Source organism: Crassostrea angulata, chromosome 3, assembly GCF_025612915.1.
Source record: "Crassostrea angulata isolate pt1a10 chromosome 3, ASM2561291v2, whole genome shotgun sequence".
NCBI lineage: Eukaryota > Metazoa > Mollusca > Bivalvia > Ostreida > Ostreidae > Magallana > Magallana angulata.
The window spans coordinates 14704942-14727889 of NC_069113.1; the positions used below are offsets into that span (position 1 = coordinate 14704942).

The following is a 22948-nucleotide window of genomic DNA, read 5'->3' on the forward strand; positions in this document are numbered from 1 at the left end:
GCACAGCATCCGTCGGTTCTAGCACCTACTTTGCTTTCGCAGTACAAGCCATATATAGGACTACTCTCTGAATTTGATCCTTCTCAATCCAACACTTGCATTTTTTTAAGATACATGGCGAAATTGTATTTTAACATGTATAAAGTTTAAAAGATTTTCATTCCGATTCACAGAAAACTCGTAACTACCCTGCGCGCTTATATGTTCATTTACATAATTAACTGCCTGTTTCAACTGATATATGCTAAAAGTAATGTCTTTTTAGTATTGTCCTGATAAGACAGGGAAGTCTAATCTGACATCTGATGCTCTTGCATTAAGCTTAACCCAGTTTTCTTTCTTTGTAATTTTAATATTTGACACTTTTTCCATAACATGATTTGGTTTAGATTTCATAAGTAGCATTTGTTGGGGTAGCTGTTTGCCTTATGGTTTATCAGAAACAAGAAGTTGTCTTTAAGCATTTGTTAAGGCTGCAACAATTTTGACATAGACTTCGATGAATGGTAGTTGTGCATTTGTGACAACGTGCACTGGAGAGAAATCTCTAACGTTTTAATTAACTGTTACCAGATTCTACCACCCAACGAGGTTTTGTAACAAGCCTGGAGCTACTGGCTTCCTCTGTTGTACACTGTTTCGTCGTTTTGTTCAGAAATGCTGGCATCTCACACTGAAAATCAAAGTCAGTTATTGTTTCAACTACCTCGCGAAACCACGGTCAAGAATAAATATGTCATTTTCATTTAGCCAGTCGACTATTTATTCCGCATTAGATATTTAACATATTTTTCAAAATGCGTGCATCGCTATATTTGCCATTTACAAATAATAATAATGACCACTTCACACTTACTATATAGCCACCAGTGCTAGTGATCATCCTAGGTTTTATGAAAGAAAGACCTTTGTGCATAGAGAAACATGTCCACATGTCCATAGGAACTATATATATATATATATAAAGGAATTCTTTCAAAACTCAGCAGATGAGGATGAATCATTTGTTCGTAATAAAAAAGGCTTTAGACCCCCTCATAACAGGGACAAACATCTGGAGGAATACATCACGTGTCTTAAATCATCTGCAATCTCAAACAATGGAGAAACAAAAATAAATAATAATTTACCCGTATCTCAACAACATGCTATCAACAACTTACAACGGGATTCAACAATAATTATAAAAGAAGCCGACAAAGGAGGCGCAGTAGTTATTATGGATAAACTCCATTATAGAGAAATGGTGTTGAACGAACTAACTAATTCAAGTTTTTATCGTAAATTATCAACAAACGAGGATCGACACACAATGCTGAGAGTGGAGAAACTTATTAAAAAACATGCCGAAAACCTGACTAAAAATGAAATTGATTACTTGACAAACTTTGAGGTAAAATCCAGTAACTTCTATGGATTGCCCAAAATTCACAAATCTAAGGAAATCCAAGACGCGGTAAAAAATTGTGCTGATATATATATTAAAATACCTCAACCAACCGACTTGAAAATTCGTCCTATTGTCGCTGGACCAGCATCAAGCACTCAAAGACTAAGTAACTTACTGGACATTATACTGAAACCTCTTTGTGAATTATTACCTAGTTACGTCAGAGATGATATGGATTTTCTGAACTATATTCCTAAAAGTGTTGATCCTAAAACAATTCTCGTCAGCTTCGATGTTATAAGTCTTTATACTAACATCCCACATACATTAGGACTAGAGGCCATAAATTACTGGATAGACAGACATCCAAACACTCTAAATACTCGGTTCTCAAAAGAATTCATACTTGAAGGACTAAAATTAGTTCTGGAAAATAACCACTTTCACTTTGACGAGGAATTCTTTTTACAAACAAAAGGTACCGCTATGGGGACTAAAGTTGCGCCCACATATGCTACGTTAGTAATGGGGTATTTAGAAAATACACTTTTTGAAAGAACATCAGAAGTGTTTGATGCCGAACTTAGTACCTATATAGGATCCAATTGGAAACGCTATCTTGACGACTGTTTCATTTTCTGGACTAAAGGGGAAGACGACTTAGAGAAATTTCATTCTTTACTAAATACTTTAAATGAATCAATACAATTTACGATGGAGAAGAGTGACAAGGAACTTCCATTTTTAGATCTACGTATTATAAAAAATGGGTCATGTATAACAACGGATTTATACTGTAAGCCCACGGACACACACCAATATCTGGATTTTAGATCATGCCACCCTTCCCACACAAAACGCAATATTCCGTTTAACTTAGCACGGAGAATTTGTACAATTATCACAGACAAAACCTTACGATCTAAACGTCTGGAAGAATTAAAAATATTTCTGCAACGTCAGAGATACCCGAAAAATTTAATCAACGCTGGAGTAAAAAGAGCGACACAAATTCCATTACATGTTCTACGTAATCCTCGCCGGTCTTCTAATAATCGCAACAACGACGGGAAACTTGCTTTTGTTGTGACCCACAATCCAAGGAACAGAAATATTCTAACAGACGCAAAACGACTTTACCCTATATTAGAACAGTCAAAAAATATGAAGAAATTATTACAATCCGAGGACATAATCAGTAGCCAACGACAAGCACCAAATCTTAAACACATATTGACCAAGGCCCGATTTACAATGCAGGAGGAAATTCCATCTGTGAAAAAATGCGGCGACCCGAGATGTGGTACATGTGCCTACATAGAAGAAGGAAATACAATTCTACTAAAATCTGGGATGGAAATTCGGGCCAATTCGTCGATGAACTGTAAATCGGAAAATGTTATTTATTGTGCTATTTGCCCAACATGCAAAGAATTTTATATTGGACAGACGGGGAAACTAAACGCGCGTGTTCGTGTCCACAAGCAACAGATTAAAGACCCGAGTGTTCGTAATACTCCATGCTGTGAACATTTTGCTGAATGCGGCCAGGGAAAATTTACCCTATTCCCATTTTATAAACTTCCAAATGAAAATGAAATACTGCGCTTAGCCAAGGAAGACCACTTTATTAAATTATTTAAACCAAAACTTAATCGCACCCAGTGAACAATTTATTATATGCATGTGATATAATTGAATCATTTGTTATATTTGCGATTATTATTTTTTTAGCGCCTTTTTGCTCTGTGACTCTAACTTTCCGCTACTTTAACGTTATTATGACGTCACAATGAACTTTTGCTTATTGACGTTACTACGTTACATATTAGTCATTTGTACACAACTGCCTGAAGAGCCAGGAATGGCGAAAACGTTTGCGGTTAATAGGATCAATTTGTGATTTTATTCTGGATATTTATCATTTTTAAATTATTTAAAACTGTGCCGATTTATTTTTTATTTTTTATTTTTTGTTGTATTGGGAAATTATATATATATATATATATACACACACACACACACACACACACACACACACACACACACATGTACACACACACACTGGTGCCGTCCAATACAAGAATGGCTGTATCTTCTATCTTTCCAGTCAGAACAAAAGGTTCTTGTGCAAAGACACTAACGTGATTCTCGATGATTTGGAGACTTGAGATACCAGTATGGTAAAATCCTAGATATAAAGGTACATTATAAGACAAAAGCTTTCCTAGCTGAAGCAACAATTTTAGAAACTATTGTAGTTAAGCCGAACAAAGTTGCAAAAACAAAACGGGACGATCCTGTAAGTAATTTTGTGAATAAAAGACCACTGGCCTCTCGAGTAAATAGAACTGTAGATGGGAGAAAAGATGAAAGACAACTTACCATATTTTGAACCCAAAAATCTAGTTCTGTCTACAATTTCAATGATATATTTCCGAAAAAAAATTTGATACAAAAGCATTGAGAAGTGAGATACCTTAATAAATTTTTAAAAAAAAATTATGCTAGACCATCAAACTTAATCAGTAATCATGAAAATTAATTTTTTAGGACCAATATCAGTCAGAGCAAGAAACTCCTATTTTGGAGACCAATACCCTTCATTATTTTTTTAAGAAACTGTGAACGGATTGTATTTGTTAAATTTCTCAAATAACAATTCAAATTGTGCTTGACTTTCCAGAGAGACCTTTAATATGCTTAGCTGTTATGATCTAATATTTATGTTTATGTCATTAATAACTTGTTCTCTTTTTATGTTTATGTCATTACTAAATTATAGTTCTTTTTGTCATAAATCATAAACAAAGTAGAAATTTAATATAAGATTGTTAAAAACATCTAATCTAGGATTGCCCTTAACCCTCTGGCTGCGACGTTATTGAACAGAAAACTTTACGTCACTGCGACATTAAAAACGACGTCATGAGTTTTTGACGTTTTTACGCGGAATTTTCTCAAAGTTCAAGGAATATAACAAGTGCGCGTCTTATTTCCAAGTGCGGATTTCAAAGCCGTAATTTTTTTACTTGTCTTTTCCACTAATTTTCCCAAGATTTCATGACTGTATCCTTGGATTTATTGCAGTTGCCCAGAAGCAGAAGCAACATATGTTTGATACATAATAATAAAAGATCATAAATGCACGTGAGGCTTAATAATTATATAAACTTACAGTATTTTCAAATTTAATAAAAGTAGTATTAGGTTACAATTAAAAGAAGATCAGAAAAGGATGACTGGGCTGATCGCCGCATTTTGGGTCCTTTTTCGGTCATTCTTGTTGCGTTAATTCTTTCTTTAAAAGTTTGGTGAAATTCCAATAGAAATTTATTGTCATAATGGTTTTAAACTGTGTTGCAATAAATTAAATCTTTTTTTCCCTCTTACTGGTCTGCAAATATCTGGGATTTAGACTTGTTTGCCTTTGATTGAATAGAAGATTCATAAATATGCATAAAGGGTGGAACTTATATTGTGATGAGTGGTCTAAAATTAGAGTAGCGGTACTATAATCACACGTTACATTGACTTAGAAATCACGTGGTGAATAATACATTGTAACTGGTCAGAGTATACCGTTTACAACAGAGAACGCGAGCACAAGAAGAAACAGTTTTTCAATATTCACTGTGATCATTACATATAAAGCGGACCGTTTTTTATATTGTTAGAAAATAAAACTTTGTTTTTGATAAGATATTTGGTTATAGTAAAAAAATATTTTTTTTAATTAAAAAGGTATCGTGTAGCACAATTGAAAATTGAATTATTCTTACCTTTGAAGTAGCGGAATCGGACCAAATTATCAAATCTTATTTGGAGTGTATTGTTTGAAATTGCTTGAAAATTACAAGTAACGATTGATATGATAAATGGAACATTATAATTGAACATTTTTAGGATATACATGTATCACTCCCAAACGTTCTCCAATCCCCAAATATGATGAAGATTTTGATAAATTTTTGCAACTTTATTCAATCGGCAGTTTAAAATAAAATTTGACCATTATTAGTTCTAAAATCGGACGGACAAAATCTTTTGAATTTATTGATAAAAAAGACTATGAATGTGAATGAAATATCATGTATAAACTTGGGTGCATTTTCTTAGAATGAAAAATCCAACGTAAGCCACAAACATTACCTTAACAGAACACAGTGCCCATCTTTCAAAGTCAAGGGTTTCTGATCCGCTAGATCCGCTTCTCACAAAGAGGCAGAGCGGATCAGAAACCTTTGACTTGGGAAGAAACACAGTGCCTAGCGTAGATAAACAGCTTTTTGAAATTTAATTTCTTCACCTTTTTGGTTTTGGTTTTGACTTCCGACACGTTGTTGGATCTACTTAGTATATCAGGTCATCATCATCTGGCAATTTGTCGGACAAGCAGGATCACCCATCTTGTTCACAAGATTAATATTGACTAAAAACATATTGATAGCTCAGTTTTTTGCATGGGAATTACATGACGCTGCGATATTTTAAACAAATATATATAGAAAAATAATCAAACATCCCTAAAAACTATTCACTTTACGTTTTATCAAAATTTAAGCCCAATGCTTCATGGTTTCGTATATATATTATATTTCGTTTCATATTAGCGGTGGAAATCTTCGGATTCTGGTGTTTTCTATTTGATTCTTGTATTTACATGAACATAACTAGATAGATGTAAAATTGTTTTTGATGGATATTTAGGTATTAAAAAAATGTTCATCAATAATTGTATTGAAAAGCGTGGACATATGTGTAGCTGTTTTCTATTACCATAGCATAGCGTCAATATGGGACTTTATATATATATACTTTATATACAGTATCAACACAGATCGTTTCGTACATGGAATAAGTCTGCGCAGTGAACCCGATAATCCTTACCGAAAACTATGAATAGATTATAAGACAACTGTCTTTTATATGCAAGAACATAATATGTTTATACATGTACAATAACTGTATGTTTTTGATGAGGCATTTTTGTCTTTGACAAAGTATTTTAGATGTATCTTTATACATTTGTTGAAGAACAATAATGAGATATTCTCAAGCATGTAAACAAAAGATTCTTAGAAAATATACTAAATACGATATCATTTCTTGTTGTATCAACCAATTTGTCTTTGTATGAGTTTTTTAGAAGGGGGGGGGGTGGTGGTTACATGTATATATATCTAGATCAAAGTGCATTACATATCACTCTTAGAATTCCGCATGGCTGCATCTCATCAGAGACAGATTCAGATCACAAAAACAATAAGGGTCTACAACTACGATTCCCCATTCAGAGAAAATTCTGAGAGAGAGAGAGAGAGAGAGAGAGAGAGAGAGAGAGAGCGAGCGAAAAGGAGAAAGAGAGAGAGAGAGAGAATTCGCAGCCCCTTAATTTATTAGAATATACCAATTGTTTACCGTCCATATCATTTCTTTGGCATTGTGCATTTTTTATGTACATCCTTTCCTTTTAATTACATTTATGCAACTGTTACAGTAACACAGTAATCAAATGTAGGTTTTTCCAAGTATAAATCTTTATTCTTGATAATTTCTTAATTTTACTGGACTTATGCATGTAGTGTTATACTGTGAAAAATACTGGCTTATTTAATCTTGTTAAAGGATATAGTGTCTGATATCTGGCTAAAAAACCCCTTTAAAATCAAATGTTTCGAAACATAGTAACATCTTATTTCGCCGTGTATATATAGTATATAAAGTATCTACTAATAGCGATTTGTCAGCTCGTCTTTGTTTTTTTAAGACAATCTTATTAAGTCTCAGATTTACTTAAAATTGTTGGGTTTTTTTTCTACATGAAATACGTCTTTTGTACTTTCGTTCATGTGTGCTTGCTATGGCTGTTTCATGCACCACGATCGTTTGATGTCATGATGAAAACTTGCATTGCCCTTCTATTAGGTTCAAAAATTATATTGTACGTAAACTACGACAACTAAATTAAACACACCGGAATACTTTAATTTCCAACTACATGTGTATATGTCATTTAAATATTTGTAGATGTTTATTATTATCGAATTTAAAGATGTATTTTCGTTAATTATTTTTTAAATCTTAGGGTTAAGCACTGGACTAGTATAATAGGTATAGCACTAGCACATATAATGATGTCCTTTATATGGTAATTATATAATTGAAGAAGTTGCTTGCAAAATGTTAATCACATTTCAAACATCAACGTATGTGATCAATTGTGAAAGTAAACCTTTCAAGAAATAAATTATATTCGTAATAAATCAATACCTTGATTTTGATTTTACTTTGTTGACATTTGTTAAAAAAACACCACTGCTGCAAATTTAATGAGTACATTTCCAGTGAGAATTTGTAAGCATTTATTGTGTATTCAAGGGAGCCTAGCGTGCTTTATATATACGGTCAAATTGATGATAGTCGTTTAATTTTTTACTAAAGTAATATCTAAAAAAGAATACGTAGATTTAATGACACCTCCCCCCTCTTCAAACAAGTTTTTTCTCAAAAATTTTCAAATTAATTTTGAAAGTTGTGCTTTATATCAAAAGTGGATGAATGTACATAATTGTTCGAGTATGTGTACGTGTAGGAGTATCTACGTACAAATAAACCATCACAAAATCATTGCATGACGGCCAAGACGACCCCAATAATACATGTGTTTGTATATATGGTTAGTATGTTTGAAAATTTCTACAAGACATAATTCATGTCAGAAAGAATCGATGATGGATCGATTTCTCCATTTATTCCCTTCAAAACTTCAGGTACTATTAGACTGCAAATTCATCGTGATAGTTTGGTAGTTCATTCAGTTCTTACAATTGATTCTAGCAAAATTTATATCAGACTTCTACCAGGGTTTCAGATACATACATGTACTTTTAGAAAATCTTAGATAGGGAAACTTCGAGTACGGCACTAAAGAGTCCATATTTCTGAAAACGATCTGATGACTTGCAAATACCGCTAGTCAACATGGAAAACCATACTCTGCATTTTGTTTCACGGCATGCATTCGGATATCGGTAATTTGCGTAATAATAAAATTATAATGTACTCTTACAATTTACGAGAAACTGCATGTATCATTTATTGTTTTTTTTTTATTCAGATGAAGATCCGGGATGGGGGGGGGGGGGGGAGTAATGACGACTGAATAATTCATTTTTCATTTTTTTTTCTTGGTTTGTATAATGTTTTCATACTCATAACCGGAATAATTGAAAAGGAGAACGAAATGTATAGGTATGATATACTTTAAACTTTCTTATTTTCGTGCGACTCCGTTTCACGAGAATCGCAAGAAGCTCAAAGTTGCAAATATATATCAGCTCAAACCAGTCTTTATTTTTATTTCACATTTGTCTGATATAATCCACATTAAATGCTGCAGGAGTCTCAGAGATGATAACCGCAATAAAGTTAAAGCAATACGAGCTGCATTTTTTAGAATTGTATTTTGCTGTAAAAAGATGCTAGTGCATATATAACTTACATGTAAACTTTTATGATAAATACGGTTTGAAAAAAACCATTCATTTTTGTCAGAGGAAATATTTCTCTTCTAAGGAATATATAGCAAATCAATTTTTGTACAGGACGACAATAAATCAGTTATGCTCAAAAGCTTCTTAACGGCCTTTTCACACCAAAAATTTAAAAACCATGATATTTTTATGTCATTTTAGTAGAAAATAAGATATTCTCGCAAAAAAAAAAATATCAACATGAAAATTGCAACTCTTATTGCTTTAACACTCATTACTTACGACATCAAGTCGTCGTGAGTTACTGTATCTTAAGCGTATTTTCAAAATTTTTGCTAAAAAATTCGATAATTTTTATTAACTATAACAAAAGGTTGATGTTTCTAAAAATTAAAATCAATCTATATAGTAAAAATCGAGTAAAAATGATATAAAATCTATTGAAAATGAAAGGGAGAAGTGACTTTACGTTCATGACGTCGTGAAGGACATATATATGTCCCTCTCGCAGCCAGCGGTAAAAGGACATATATGTCCCTGCCGCAGTCAGAGGGTTAAATTTCTCAAATTTGATCTGGAATAACAAGTTAAGCAATACAAACATCATTATCAAAGGTGAAAGTTAAAATAAGGGAGTGCCAGTATACCCAATAAATAATAAAAAGAAGAAATAGCTAGTTCATACTGAATTCTTTTTATTGACTGAATGGGCCATGGCCGTTTAAGTGAGGGAGCCGAGGCATCAATATATAGCCTTGTATGGCATCCCTAAAAATGCAAAAATGGTGAACCCTGGGAACAGATGTTCACAATTACATATTGTCAAGATAAGCACATATTAGTTATAACCAAGTCCAATGATACTACTCGTAAGCCTAAAAGCCGTATCCACACTTTGAGGCGTCTCAGACTTTGGTGAAGAAGATGCAAAAAACGGCCATGACGATGGGATTGATGAAGACAGTACATTTACTCAGCAAGATCAAAAGCAACACAACCTGTAAATACAACAAATCTAACAGCAGAAAAGGTGTAATAAAATCACAACTAATATGAAACATTTTATATTCAATAACCAAAAAAGCTAGTTAAAGAGGGTTGGAGGGTGGATAAAATTTTCTGCTTTGACTGATGATGTAAATGCGTACTATAATGACGTCAGCAATTCATGATGTTCTCACTAAATTTCGCGCGAAAAGTCAATAAAGCTCAAATTACGAAATTTTTTTAAAAAAAAAAAGAAAAAATATTGTCCGTTTACTTTGATAAATGGATTTAACCTTAAATGGTGAAATCCAATTAATTATCGTCATATTGTGCGCAACCAGATGACACACATTTCGCACAAAATTTACATACTGCCAAAGGGCAAAGTATTCAGGATATAAAGCTCTGTTATATATATATTACAGCGCATACACATTTTAGGAGTTTTTCAGACGCACCTATACAATGGTAAGTAGATTTTTGTTAAAATATGAAGTCGTGTCAAACTTTAACTGAATCACAAACCAGTTGAACCGACTGTTCAGAAACGTGTAAAGTATGAGAGAATTCAATTAAAAAATTTCATGTTTTTTAAAAAGAAGAATACAATACACTTATAATAGAATTATTCTTATTGCATTTTTTAATTTTTTAAAGAATATCTGATCGCTGTTTGACATTTTTTTTATAAATATTTCCTAATGTTTATCAATTTTGACTTCCAAACAAAAATTGCCGCAGACAATCGATGGGTACTTAAATTTTTGTGTTAAGAAATCTTCGCATAAATACAGAGATATTGACGTTTTACTTATATATTACTTTAAATAAAACGTCAATATCTCTGTATTTATGCGAAGATTTCTTATCTCAAAAATATTTTCAAGGAAAATACCAATATTCTACGTAATATTTTGGTTGCTGAATCTCTAGTATAAATCTATGTACAGTGTGAAAAGGTTGTTGATTTTCCACAATTCTAAGTTAATTAGATCCGTAAAGTAGTAAGTTAGGATCTGTAGAATTTGTAAACGTGTTAATTGTTATATTTCGTATTATATTTTGGACAATGTAGTAGATAATGGTTAGCACATTTTGGAAACGTTTTTCATTTTTTATGTTCTTGTGATATGCATTTCGAATTTTTGTAAAAACATTTTATTTAAATGTTGTATGTAATCTGGCAACCTTGTTATATGTAACTTGACCTGAGAATCAAAATTACATTTTCAAGCCTTGAACTCCCTGTATTTTAGATTAAGCTATTAGTATTGCTGGGCCTGGTTGGTGTAATCTGTGGGCAGTGTAACGATTTCAACATCCAGTACCAATGTTTGATGAACGCCAATCAGAAATTGGATGCCTGTGAAAAAGCCTGCCCTCTTCCTCAGTATGGCTGCAACAGAACGCAATGTCAACTCGATTGCCAGAAGAAGGCATACCAACGTCTAACTTTCTGTATCATACACGATTAAACTGGAGATCTTTTGAAAAACATGCGACATAATGGTCAAAATCTACGGATATAATAAATAATTGCGTTGTATTTGGCATTAATATTGTAATTCGTTATTAAGGTTCACGCCCTAGCTTGATAGGTTTGTACATTGTTTCGTCCTAGTATTTGATGTTTTTGTTTTAATGGTACACATTAATATGTGCCACATATTTTTTTACATATGTTGAGATCAAACATATGTTAAACATATGGGTATATCACATGTGGTACTTAAATCACGTTAAACGCACGCGAGGTCACATATATATCACACATCATTAACCATGTGGCACATATTGCAGTGTAATTATTAAAATATCTTTGTATTCACAGTCCATATATCTGTAATAAACAGCTGTTTAGCTATTAAAAAAAATTACAATTATTTTAATCTTTCATTTCTTTATTAAAGTTCAAAACTATACTAAAAACCAGTTTCAATTTCAAACTTCCTAATAGACGTTTATTCACCGGCTCTTTTCTTACATATTGTGACAAATTTCTTAATTTTAAATCCTCGGTGAATGTGGACGAATTGAACAACCTCTTAAGAGGTAAAACTGATTTTTTGAAAATACATTTCTAGCAAATGCAACATTTCATGAGATACATAAATGTTAATAGTGTCATGTGAATATCTATTGATAATTTTAAAAAGAGACGTGTATTCAAAAGTACAATTTAGCTACAGTTTAAGATGAATTACATTATACTTAATCAATTAGATTATATCTATCTATCTATCCTGTGATGTGTAATTTTTTTTAACGTTAACTGACTCGTTATTACATAAAAAAATATACGTTTTTTTATGTTTGTTTCGATACACACCCCTTTTCCTGAGCGTTAGGACCTTTCATTTTAACATTTTCACCAAAACCATACCTGTTTTCCTTTTTTACCATCTTTGTAAACGTAACCAATAAATTTTTAATTGATTTATATAAAAACAAACCCATTGAAACTTAATGTCTAGCTGATGTAATATTTCGTATATATATATATATATATATATATATATATATATATATATATATATATATATATATATATATATATATCACGCTCGACTTATTCAATAAAATTCATATAAAAAGTCGAAGCAACCAATCTAAGAACAACCACATAATGATCTTTGACTTACATATTTCTGTGTTGTAATAGTAATAATTGATGGATCTGTATCATTGTTGATTTTTCTGGTTTTATTATAAATGCAATATCAATGTAATTGTTACATTTACATTAAATTCAACGTGTTTCTCATTTTGACATGAGACGCCCGTAAATATTACGATCACATTAATATCCTGAATCTACATTACACGCGGTATTCGATCACAACCAGCTGACACCCATTCGGCCAAAATGCAACTATGTCTAAAGGCCAAATCTCGATTTAAATGTCAACTTGTCGACACAAGTAAAGTTATGAAAGTTTTGATGAATACAAATTCAAAAACTTTATATTGTCCATGAAAACAGAAATAGAAAAGAAAATGTGTTCTGGTAGACAACACGCAAGTATACAAAGAAATAAAATAATCACTCCGGCATTTGACTCAGTGGTCTGCCAGATAATAATTCATAGATATTTGAATTAGAAAATATATTGAACCCTATTATGGTGAAACAAGCTGGAAACAAATACCCACGAAACCGAGGGTTTGTGTTTGTTTTTAAACATTACATTAAATCCATTGCGGTGTTGTTACCAATTTGCAGTTTTACTTGGTATCCTATAGATGTTGCATGACTGATCAAAATTATTATATTATTGAAAAGAATAAATCCAAATCGGACCATTCAGCTTAAAGGTAACCTGTTAACACTAGTTGTAAACCATTGTAATCGTTTAAGATAATTTATGTCTCAAATATAAAATCAAGTTGTGCTTCACTTCCCAGTCAGATCACTAGCCTGTTAAGGACGTTGGATCCTGCGATCAAAAGTCTCTAAGTTTTTTTCTAAAGTATTTTTTAAATATCTACACACATATCTAAACCAAAATTCAAAACAAAATTTTGGGGTCTATATGCTCCTTTCGGTGCTACGGTGTATTTAATATGACCTCTCTGCACTGAGAATGCAAATTGCACATAAATCGCTTTTCCCTCTAAAATTTTTTTATCGAAATGAACCATGGTTTCAAATTCAAATTTATATTATTTAGAATTAATAAAATTAAAATTATCATAATGAAAAAGTTTGCAATTTTTACTATTTTATTCATAAACGATTAAACATGTAATTAAATAATTTAAAAGTCTCAAACTTTTTCTCAAATTATGACAGACTTGTCAAAAGAAACTTAAATATTCAGAAAATAAAACCAAAATTATGGGTCTATAATGTAAATTTTGAGATATGGCATGAAATAAGCTAATTTTAGGGGAAAATTGGAGTTAATTTTTTCTTTACTTTTATGAAATATCACTTAAACATGCTAATATATGTCGATAGAAACATTGAAATATTGTTGAAATATCTTCTTTAAACAATACGAAGATATCCCAGTGCAAAAACTATCTGAAAATTTGGTCTGCACGGAAAATAAGAAAGCTAAAATTACGGTGCTCTAAAACAACCGAGTTATGAAAAATGTTCATTTTCTTCTTAAAAACCTTCCGCCACAAAATATAGTCCCTTACTACACTCTCTAAATATGGAATTTTTTCTTCACTATTTTATTCAATAGAGTTTATTTGGTATTGTAAAAAAGGAATTTACAAGTAGAATTCATATATGACACAGAATTTCCAGACTAGAGGTGACACAAAATGGCTACCCAAAATCAGAGGATCGAACCTCTTTAAGATATTCTGTTTTATTTTTTCATTAATTGCAAGACTTAATGTGCAAGCTGATGATACTCATTTTGGACGAAATTTATCTAAGGGCAAAGTATTCAGGATATAAAACTTTGTAAACAGTAAGTTCAAGTTCACAGATATTTTAGGATTTTTTCAATCAAGTAATACATGTAATAAGATAATGGTAATTGGATTTTTTTAATTATGAAGTCGTGTTATACTTTAAGATAACTTGATAGTCTTTGCATCTTTTAGACTCTACTGACCTCCTTTAAAAGAAGAGCTCTATATCAAATATAGGAAAATATTAAAGATGTATTATATATGGATTTTTTTCTATGACAAATAATAAGTAATACATGTAGCTATTTCAAATTTATAAATTTTCGGTTTTTAATTTGTTGACCATCCAGCCTCCAGAACTGAATTACAAACCATCTAAATTGACAGATATAAACGTATTAAGAATCATAAATGAATTACGTTTTAATAACTATATGCAGCATAACTGTTCTATAGAAATATTATAATTATTGTATGTCTCTTCATTTTCAAGAACATACTTTTTATCCGATTGTTTTGTTTTTTTTATATTCTCTTTCATATTTTTTTATTTGATTTCCAAATAAGACAATCAATGGGTACTTAAAAACCTTTCGCGAAAACTATATTGATTTAACGTTACAGCTTATTTACCCTTCCTAGACTCATACAGTGATATCTTATCTTAAGTTTAATCGAATTTCAGTGCAATGAAAATAAATCAAAAGAACGCACAAGAGGTTTAACTTTTATTTTGTTAAAAAATGGGAATGTATGTGCCTGTGAAAAAACCTGCCCTAGTCTCTATGACTGCGAGAGAACGCGCAATCAACTCAAATGCCAGAAACAGGGATACCAAAGCCTTCGTTTCTGTATCACACTTGATCGAATTATCCGGATATCTGTAAAAAGCGTGCGACGGAAGAACATCTGGTTTACATACTTTAAATCTTAGAATATCACTGTCCTATTCATTGGGATTCATATTTTCCTGGAATTAAATTTAAAAATGATTTAACCTCGAATTTGGCAAATAAACTTCGCGTCATAGTTAGATAAACATGGTTTTGGCTATGAATATGTTGATTATTAGTTAATTAATGAAATGCACAACGTTCATAAAGAATTTTTTTTATCTAAAATCAATAATAAGAAGTTTTTCGGGAATTTTTTTTCATAAGTAAGAGTTTCTGAAGGGGAGAATGTTAAAAATCATTCAATTTAAAATTAAAATCAATATACTTGATCAATATATTTAACTTTTTATTGCGCGAAATTTTAACTTTTCGGAGATTTGAAACGTTTCATTGGGTTCTGCTAAACATGTTAAAATCAATATATTAATCAATTTTATATCAAAGACCTTTCTAAACAAACTACCTTAAATTTATAAAATTCTTGGTACATGTATCAAGAATAAAACCTTATTTCTCATGCATTCAACATCTGTTCAAGACATAATTTGGTAAATACAATGCAAGAAGTACTGTTTATTGCTTTAACCAATCAATTATAATTTTGAGACTAAATACTTATATGGTTTAGTTTGGAAAAGCTGAGTAGTATTTAATTTTCTAGACAAGTATTGGACTGCTGGAGGAAAGGTACACTATCTGAAAATGATATGCTCAATTCACGTATAAAGTTCTTCAAATCAAGTAAATATATGCATTTTTACTAACTGAACTATAAAGCATTCCAGGAACTCCAGTTAGTTGGGTTTAGATTTAATAAATTTTCCCAATATCCCTATAGATAGGAACCCAGTTTGCCTGTTAGTTGCACATAGGTAAAGAAAATTTCAAACCAATCAAATGATGTACAAAGGCCATAATATCGCGAAAACAAGGAATCCTCAAACTGAAAATCAAATGACAGACGAATTCTACAGAACACGAACAGTGCCGTAAATGTTATGATATTTTTTTTTATATAAACAGTATTCTGTTGCACACTTTAGTCTCAGTCCATAGAGTAGCGAGTTTCTGAAATGTGATCTGAAAAAGAAAAAAATAACACGATTAATTAATGCAGCTCAAAAATGTTTAGAGGTTTAAGGTTGACATTTATTATGAGTGTACAAAATGTACTTGTTATTAATAAGTTGACTTTGCTCAATTATACAATGTATTTGAAACGTATTTTGCATTTACTCCTACCAAATACGTAAGCCTCAAACTTTTTGGAATATTCTTCGGCTTTGGCAGGTTGTCGTGTATACATATACATTGAATAAATCATTCCAGCTATTTCTGGAAATTCGGTGCAAAGTTCTTCTATTTCGTCCATATGGTATATCAAAGGATAAATAAAAAAATTCAACCGCGAAATGCTGTACACATGCATGTAAAACAAGATCAGGTTCCTCTTTAAAATTGGGTTTTGAACATCTTCATTTGTTCTGGAGCCTGAGTTTTGCTTCAACGTTTCTTGAATACATTGAATCGCTGTTGTGATGGCAAGCTCAGCAAGTACTGTATTTCGCCTCCAATATTCCCTCTTACTAATATCATACAAAAAACTTGCTATAGAAGTAAAATCTGTGCTATTGGTACATGGTACTTTGATCCAGTCTAATCTTGGGTCAACCGTCCAAGGCAGATATGTTTGCAGTGTTACTTGTTGTTTCTCTAAAACCATAGCTGATATATTTGTTCCTATCCTCATGTCAAAAGTACGCGCCAGGTTGACGCGAGAGGATTTTTGTCTTATTTCCATCAAAGCCGAAACGAAAAAATCGCAAAAACTAAATGATGCTTGTCTCAAACCTGTTTGTAGACCCAAAAGAGTTTGCTCAAACCGGTCCTGAAGAATATCAAGTGATATGTTGTAGAATCCCATTTTAGCAATAACTTTTGCTGTTTTAATTGTGAGTTGCCCAAATAATTCATCTAGTCCTGCTTGAAAGTCTTGCCTATCGGCAGAATAGTTTTCTTTTGACAAGACACTTTTAATCAAATTTGCTCCATACGTAAATCCATATTTCTCTGCAATTAATTCAATGACACTAGTAGGGAAAAGACGAATGTACTCGACAATAGTAGACATGGTGCTAATGTCGTCTTCTTTACAACAGTCAAGAAGATTGTTCTCTGGAATGAAATAATGAGGGAGAAACTTTGCCTTTAAGCATGACAATAATGAGCTCAGCACATACAGTACACATCCACTGAAATTTGTTTCCCAAACATCAACATGCATTTCTTCACAAGCCATAAAAAATACAGATTTAAGATGTTTTGTTTTGAATGGTGTATGATGCACCATATTGCTAAGTAGTAACTTAAGGACGAAAAAACCATGTCGCTGTGAAGTTGTTAAACTCTTGAATAATAAGTGTTCGGCCATTGAGAAATTAAATTGCCATTCAAGATCAGGACACGTGCATTTTGGGTGAGGTTTTGGAATCAAAGTGCAACCGAATTCGATGGTAGAAGAAATGACTTCTCTAGAAGGGAAATCATATCTTTTTTTGGTCCAACGATGCATGAATGGAAATGCATAACATGGCACCCCAATACATTCGACTTTTCTGCCGTACTTTACATCTACATCTGAACGTAATTTGGCAGTAATTCTGAATGCCTTTTGATACATGACAGAACCAATTTTGGCAACGTTCTCATTAGCACTAATTAAAGAGGATGACGAGAGTCTTAGCCTACAGAATCCAGGGTATGAATTTGAGGTGTCAACAATCACATGTCTTGCTCCAGTGTAATCATCTAGAGAATCATTGTCATATATTGCTTCGATGTCCCTTTTAAGAACGACAACTCTGCAATAACTTGACTTTTTCTTCCGGTCTATTTCCAGTTTGTGCATCTTCTGAGTGCGACTTACATCGCGCAATGTTAAACAACTTTGGTCTGCAGAGGAACCCAAATAATGAAAATGTATTTCACCGATCCTCAGCAAAGAATATCGGGCAATTTCACCGTCGAACATTTTGTACGGGAAAATAAGTTTCATGATAAAACCCAAGTAAGGCAAGGGTATCCCAGACAAAGAGTCAACCCGTGACTGATCTTCAATTAATCTACTTCGAATATCTGCAACTAATTAAAAAAAAAGAAAATACTTTACTTTAAAAGTCCTCACTATACAAAATTAAGATACCATTTAGTCATATAAAATTAATATTTTGCTTCAACTTTAGTTAAATATTTTCTAAATACGTGCCTTCTTCCAGCTCTAAATCACGTCCATTATAAGATTTGAAAATCCTCTTGCATTCGGAATGTTCTGAAGAAGGTAAATATCTTGACTCTTCTTGTAAAGAAATACTCTGTAGGACAAACTGAACATTCTCAGCTAAATTGGATTTCGGAAAATGTCCTGGTGACATAATTGCAACCTTTCTATCCACAAGATTTCTTCTCTCATCAAGGGGTTTCTCTGTGCAAATCGCCAGCATTCGAAATATCAGAGCTTCTGAAAATTGATTATGCGTTGGTATATTATGTCATTTTATGAAAATTTATTATATTCAAACGATATTATTCTCTTTAAAATAATAATGAAGAAACCATATTATTTACTATAAGGCAATTCTCTCATCCATTGCAAAGGACGAAAACTAAAAATATGAAATTCTCCAATCTGACCGAGGAAAATGGAAACTGTTTTCATCTTTTCAGCAGGTTCCACAGTAATACATGAATATTGGACTCTGTCGTCGAAGCCACTATAGATACTGATATCCAGCATAAAAACGTCAGCCAACACCTGCATGAAAGTACGATTTAACCGTTCTCTCGTTTTCTTCATTTTGTGGAGATAAGCTTCCCATATTTCCTCTGATAAAAAAGCTGAACGATGTACACCGTATTTTTCTGAATTTTTTCTCAGGCATCTGCGATAAAGAAAGAGCAATCCTGATTTAAGTTTTGAATGATCGTAACATTATATATTTAGTTTCATTTTGATTCTCTTAAAAACAATTTAATCAAATGAAGTACATGTATATACATGTACCCCATTCCTTACTTTATCACTGTCTCTCGTAACGACATCTCTGTGTGTCCAGGGCATCCGTTGACCATAAACTGATCTGCTACTGCACGGAACAGACAGTTTTCATCCCCATACACGTCGTGAATTTCAAAGTCGTTTTCTTTGGCAAATCGTTGTACAGCTGGTGTAAACGCTTGGTACTGATCATAAACTTCCTCAAAAGGGCCTGAATATTAAGATAGTACTCATGATTAATTTTTATTTTAAATTGTACATTGACGAAAGCTTTTTTCGTCTTTTCATTTGATTCATCTTTTAATTTACATAGAAAAACCAACAGACAGCTTTGTTGTATTAAACTTGTAATTTATTAAAGCCGGCTGCGAAGATGAGGGGGATATACAGTACAGGCAACGCGGATCCCGAATTGGCCGGCGTTGTACTGTTCTTCCCATGTGCCTGTCTGTCTGTCCGTAACAAATTTTCATTAGAGATTTCACAGCAACTTTCAATTTCAGCTGCTTAAAATTTTAACACACTCGTTGTTTAGACATATGGTCGGATTCATTTTTAACAAACCAGGCGTCAATTGTCTGTTAAATGACGACTTTGCTTATTATGTTTTTTCACATCAGAGTAACACTTGTGAACATTGGTTCATAGATATCTTGTTTTATTTTGTGATGTTAAACAAATTAAAGTTAAAGTTATTGAAATTATTTTATACTTATACTAATAATTAAGCACCACGGTCTAAACGCTGGTAGCTTAGCAACCTTGTTTTACCATTCATATAGTCTAGAGACTCCTAGACGAGGATAACGGCGAATGCATTTCAGCTGCGGCGGAGGGTTCCCTAGCAAAAGCAGAGAAAAGAGGACTTGCCAGACATATAGTACAAAATGGAAAATGGACTGTCTCACAGCGAATGTTGCCATGTTTTCAATTAAATGTAATATATGTCTAAGAAGTTTATCCAAAACAATTTTAAATTGATCATTTAGAGAAATATATAAACCACAATGTGGCATTGATGGAATAGACTGAAACTTACAGTTGTATTGGAGAAAACGCCGGAAAAAGGCATCTGACAGTAAGCTGTCGTTTATAGTACCATTATTTTGTTTGCATACTAATTTTCAGTCGATAGTCAATTAATAAAACGTACTTAATCCTACAAGTGAACAGTATTTTTTTTTATCATTACATTATTTTCCATTTTGCAAATGAAGAATTTCTCAATATCAAGACTATAGTCTGTTAGAATATTTTAATAAATACGAAGAAAAACAAAACATAAATGCTTAAAGTTTTGGTGGTATCGAACCTCAACCTAAACAGACCTTTTCTATATATTAACATAATTATTTAAACAAGGGGTTGTATTTTCAAAACGTACTTAATTTTGATCAAGTAAAAAAATTACGCAAAAATTGCCTTAGATGTGACAACACTCACATAATGCTTCATCTTGGATGCTCCGTGGCAGATGATACGATTGACAATGTTGACAAATCTCTTCTTTAATGTCCTTGTCTCTGAGTGTATCCCAGTATTCATCTTCACTGTCAAAATAGTCTGTTTCGTCTAAATCGTCAAAATAAGTGCTTCCACTTGCAATGTTGTCAGAATCCTCTTCAATATCTTTCGTCTGATCAGAATGCTTATTCTCTTTGTGTAGATCGGTGCTCTCAGAATTTAGATCAATGAAAGAGAGTGTGGCCTCGGTGTCAGTTAAACAATTGTCGAAAACCGATACCTCCTCAGAATCCTTATTCTCATTGCTCTGATTCTTTTCACTTCGCCAATACTCGTGAGGAGCTGCTCTTTGCTTTTCTTTTTCTATCATCTGAGTGACGTTCTTCATTGACATCTTCAGTGTTTAAATCCAGGGATAGTCGCGTTACGATGTTATTTATACCAATAGATAATCCTTTTGCTGATATTTGTTGTGTGCCTTGAAATCGTTGAATATAATTTGGACTGAAGTTGTTCAACACATTATTCTGTGATGACATTTATTTCCTGGAAGTTTTAAAATCTGTGATATTTTAATAACATGAGGACGGAAACGATTCCCTTAATTTTCAGAGTTTTTTTCCGATATAATACAGCTTACCAAAACTCCAGAAAATGAAATATTTATTTCCTGTTGCCTAAAATAAAGACTCTTTATCTTTTAGTTTTAAATTAATAAATGTGTTTATTTCAATATTTTAAAATTGTTGGTGTTTTATTATATTACATTTAAAGAATTATTTGAATTGTTACTGTGCGAACGATACCTAAGCCAGCCAGGAAAGTATGTTTTTAATTTATTGATGGCACAGGTGGCTTTAACGTATTGTACCATATGTGAAAGGCTTATCAGTTTGTTAAAAAAAAATGTCAAAAACCAAAATAGTAAGTTGTATTTAATCTTCAACAAAAAGCTTCCTGGTGGAAAGTTTAAAGATTTTCCAAATATGATTCCATAAGGAAGTGATCAAAAGTCTATCATCCCGTTCCTTGAATAATTTTCTCAAGAACAATTACAGCAGTACTTGGATTTATTATAGAAGCTATGTATTGAATGTATATATGCTTCAAGTTTGAAAACATGAACCTTTGTGGTCAGAAAGAGGCTAAAAAGGATGTAACTTTCTATTGATATGCTAGTACAACTGGGGAAAGGACAGTTTCTTAAGGAGAGATATTAAAAATGTCCATGACGATTCAAGTCGCTACTGTTACAACGCACTTTGAAAAATTACGCACTTATTTTTTTTTCAAAGTACGTTGATATAGTCCATATAAACGTACTGTGAAAAAAAATTGTTCAGGGTTAAGTAGAAATAATTGATACTTTTATATACAGTATATTATTGTTTTAAACTTGTTTGGCTCAATGAGATACATGTATATTTTAAAAAAGAACCCAATGCATGCTCAGCTAACTTGATAAACAGTTTCTCGACTAGAATTATTTTTCTTTCCTCATAAGCTTACGTAGTTTGACAATTTACATAAAAAGAACAACCCGGGAGATTACAATTTTTCAACTGATACATAAATTGCATTGCTTAACAACTGCATTTTCCTGATAATAGATATCAGTGTTTAACATATTTCAACTGATATCAATTGTTTGTGCTTATAAACCAACGTGATGTGACAAAAAGGAACCGTTATTTTTATCAAAAACATCAAAAACAATATGATCTTTTAAAAGATAAGTGTGAGAGTAAAACACCCACACCCTTATGCTTATCTTTAAATTTATGATAATTAAATGTTTGTTAATGTAACTTTTTTTTATAATGAAGTGATTTATTTGATTTGAATTTGAAAAGATGGTTCATGTTAAAACACCTATAGATTCTTTAACATACCAATGGAGAAATTATTGTTTGGTCAGCTTGTTTTTGTTTTTTCTATATCACTGTACTCAATTTACAACAAAATGTATTTAGATCTTAAATGTTAACTCAAAATTGCTGAATATAATTTTTTGGAAAAATGAGGGTCAGGGGACCGTCTTGCTGTAATCAATTAAATGATGTACTGGTAATTGACCTGTATCTTTGGTGAACTTGCACCCTCAAAGACGGTACATTAGATTCACTAGTGTTAACAAATCATCATACTATCAACAAATTAGAAATTCAATTTCAGAACTTGTGATTTATACATATTTTTTTTAAAGTGCGTTAAGTGTCTCGATGCTAAAAGATTTTGATGTACCTTTACAACGCACTTTGAAAAGTATTTTCAAAGTGGGTTAACT

The 22948-nt window shown here is 32.1% G+C and overlaps 1 protein-coding gene and 1 long non-coding RNA gene across 4 annotated transcripts; one reads left to right on the top strand and one right to left on the bottom strand.

Moving 5' to 3' along the window:
• The first annotated feature begins 9602 nt into the window (after nucleotides 1–9602).
• On the top strand, nucleotides 9603–11756 carry LOC128177686 (uncharacterized). The gene is made up of 2 exons (XR_008242865.1): nucleotides 9603–10341; nucleotides 11130–11756. It is a non-coding gene; the product is annotated as an uncharacterized LOC128177686 (long non-coding RNA).
• Nucleotides 11757–14763: 3007 nt separating this feature from the next.
• Nucleotides 14764–21211, bottom strand: LOC128178980 (uncharacterized). 3 transcript variants are annotated; one of them, XM_052846427.1, is made up of 6 exons: nucleotides 20641–21210; nucleotides 19216–19408; nucleotides 18768–19081; nucleotides 18409–18660; nucleotides 16386–18284; nucleotides 14768–16223 (listed from the first exon to the last, which is right to left on the bottom strand). In XM_052846427.1, the coding sequence occupies exons 1-6, from the start codon at nucleotides 21053–21055 to the stop codon at nucleotides 16189–16191; spliced, it is 3108 nt and encodes a 1035-aa protein (XP_052702387.1). In that variant the 5' UTR covers nucleotides 21056–21210; the 3' UTR covers nucleotides 14768–16188. The 3 variants fall into 3 exon arrangements, with proteins under 3 accessions (XP_052702388.1, XP_052702386.1, XP_052702387.1); XM_052846428.1 differs by having other exon boundaries at nucleotides 14764–18284; nucleotides 18834–19081; nucleotides 20641–21211; XM_052846426.1 differs by having other exon boundaries at nucleotides 14765–18284; nucleotides 20641–21211.
• Nucleotides 21212–22948: the final 1737 nt, after the last annotated feature.

Bases quoted from the DNA above. Each gene is read 5' to 3' on its own strand.
- LOC128178980 (XM_052846426.1), bottom strand. From the start codon at position 21,055: ATGTCAATGAAGAACGTCACTCAGATGATAGAAAAAGAAAAGCAAAGA. The intron at 19,409-20,640 runs GTGAGTGTTGTC...CTTAATATTCAG, and splicing joins CATCCAAGATGAAGCATTAT to GCCCTTTTGAGGAAGTTTAT. The intron at 19,082-19,215 runs GTAAGGAATGGG...TCTTTATCGCAG, and splicing joins TTACGAGAGACAGTGATAAA to ATGCCTGAGAAAAAATTCAG.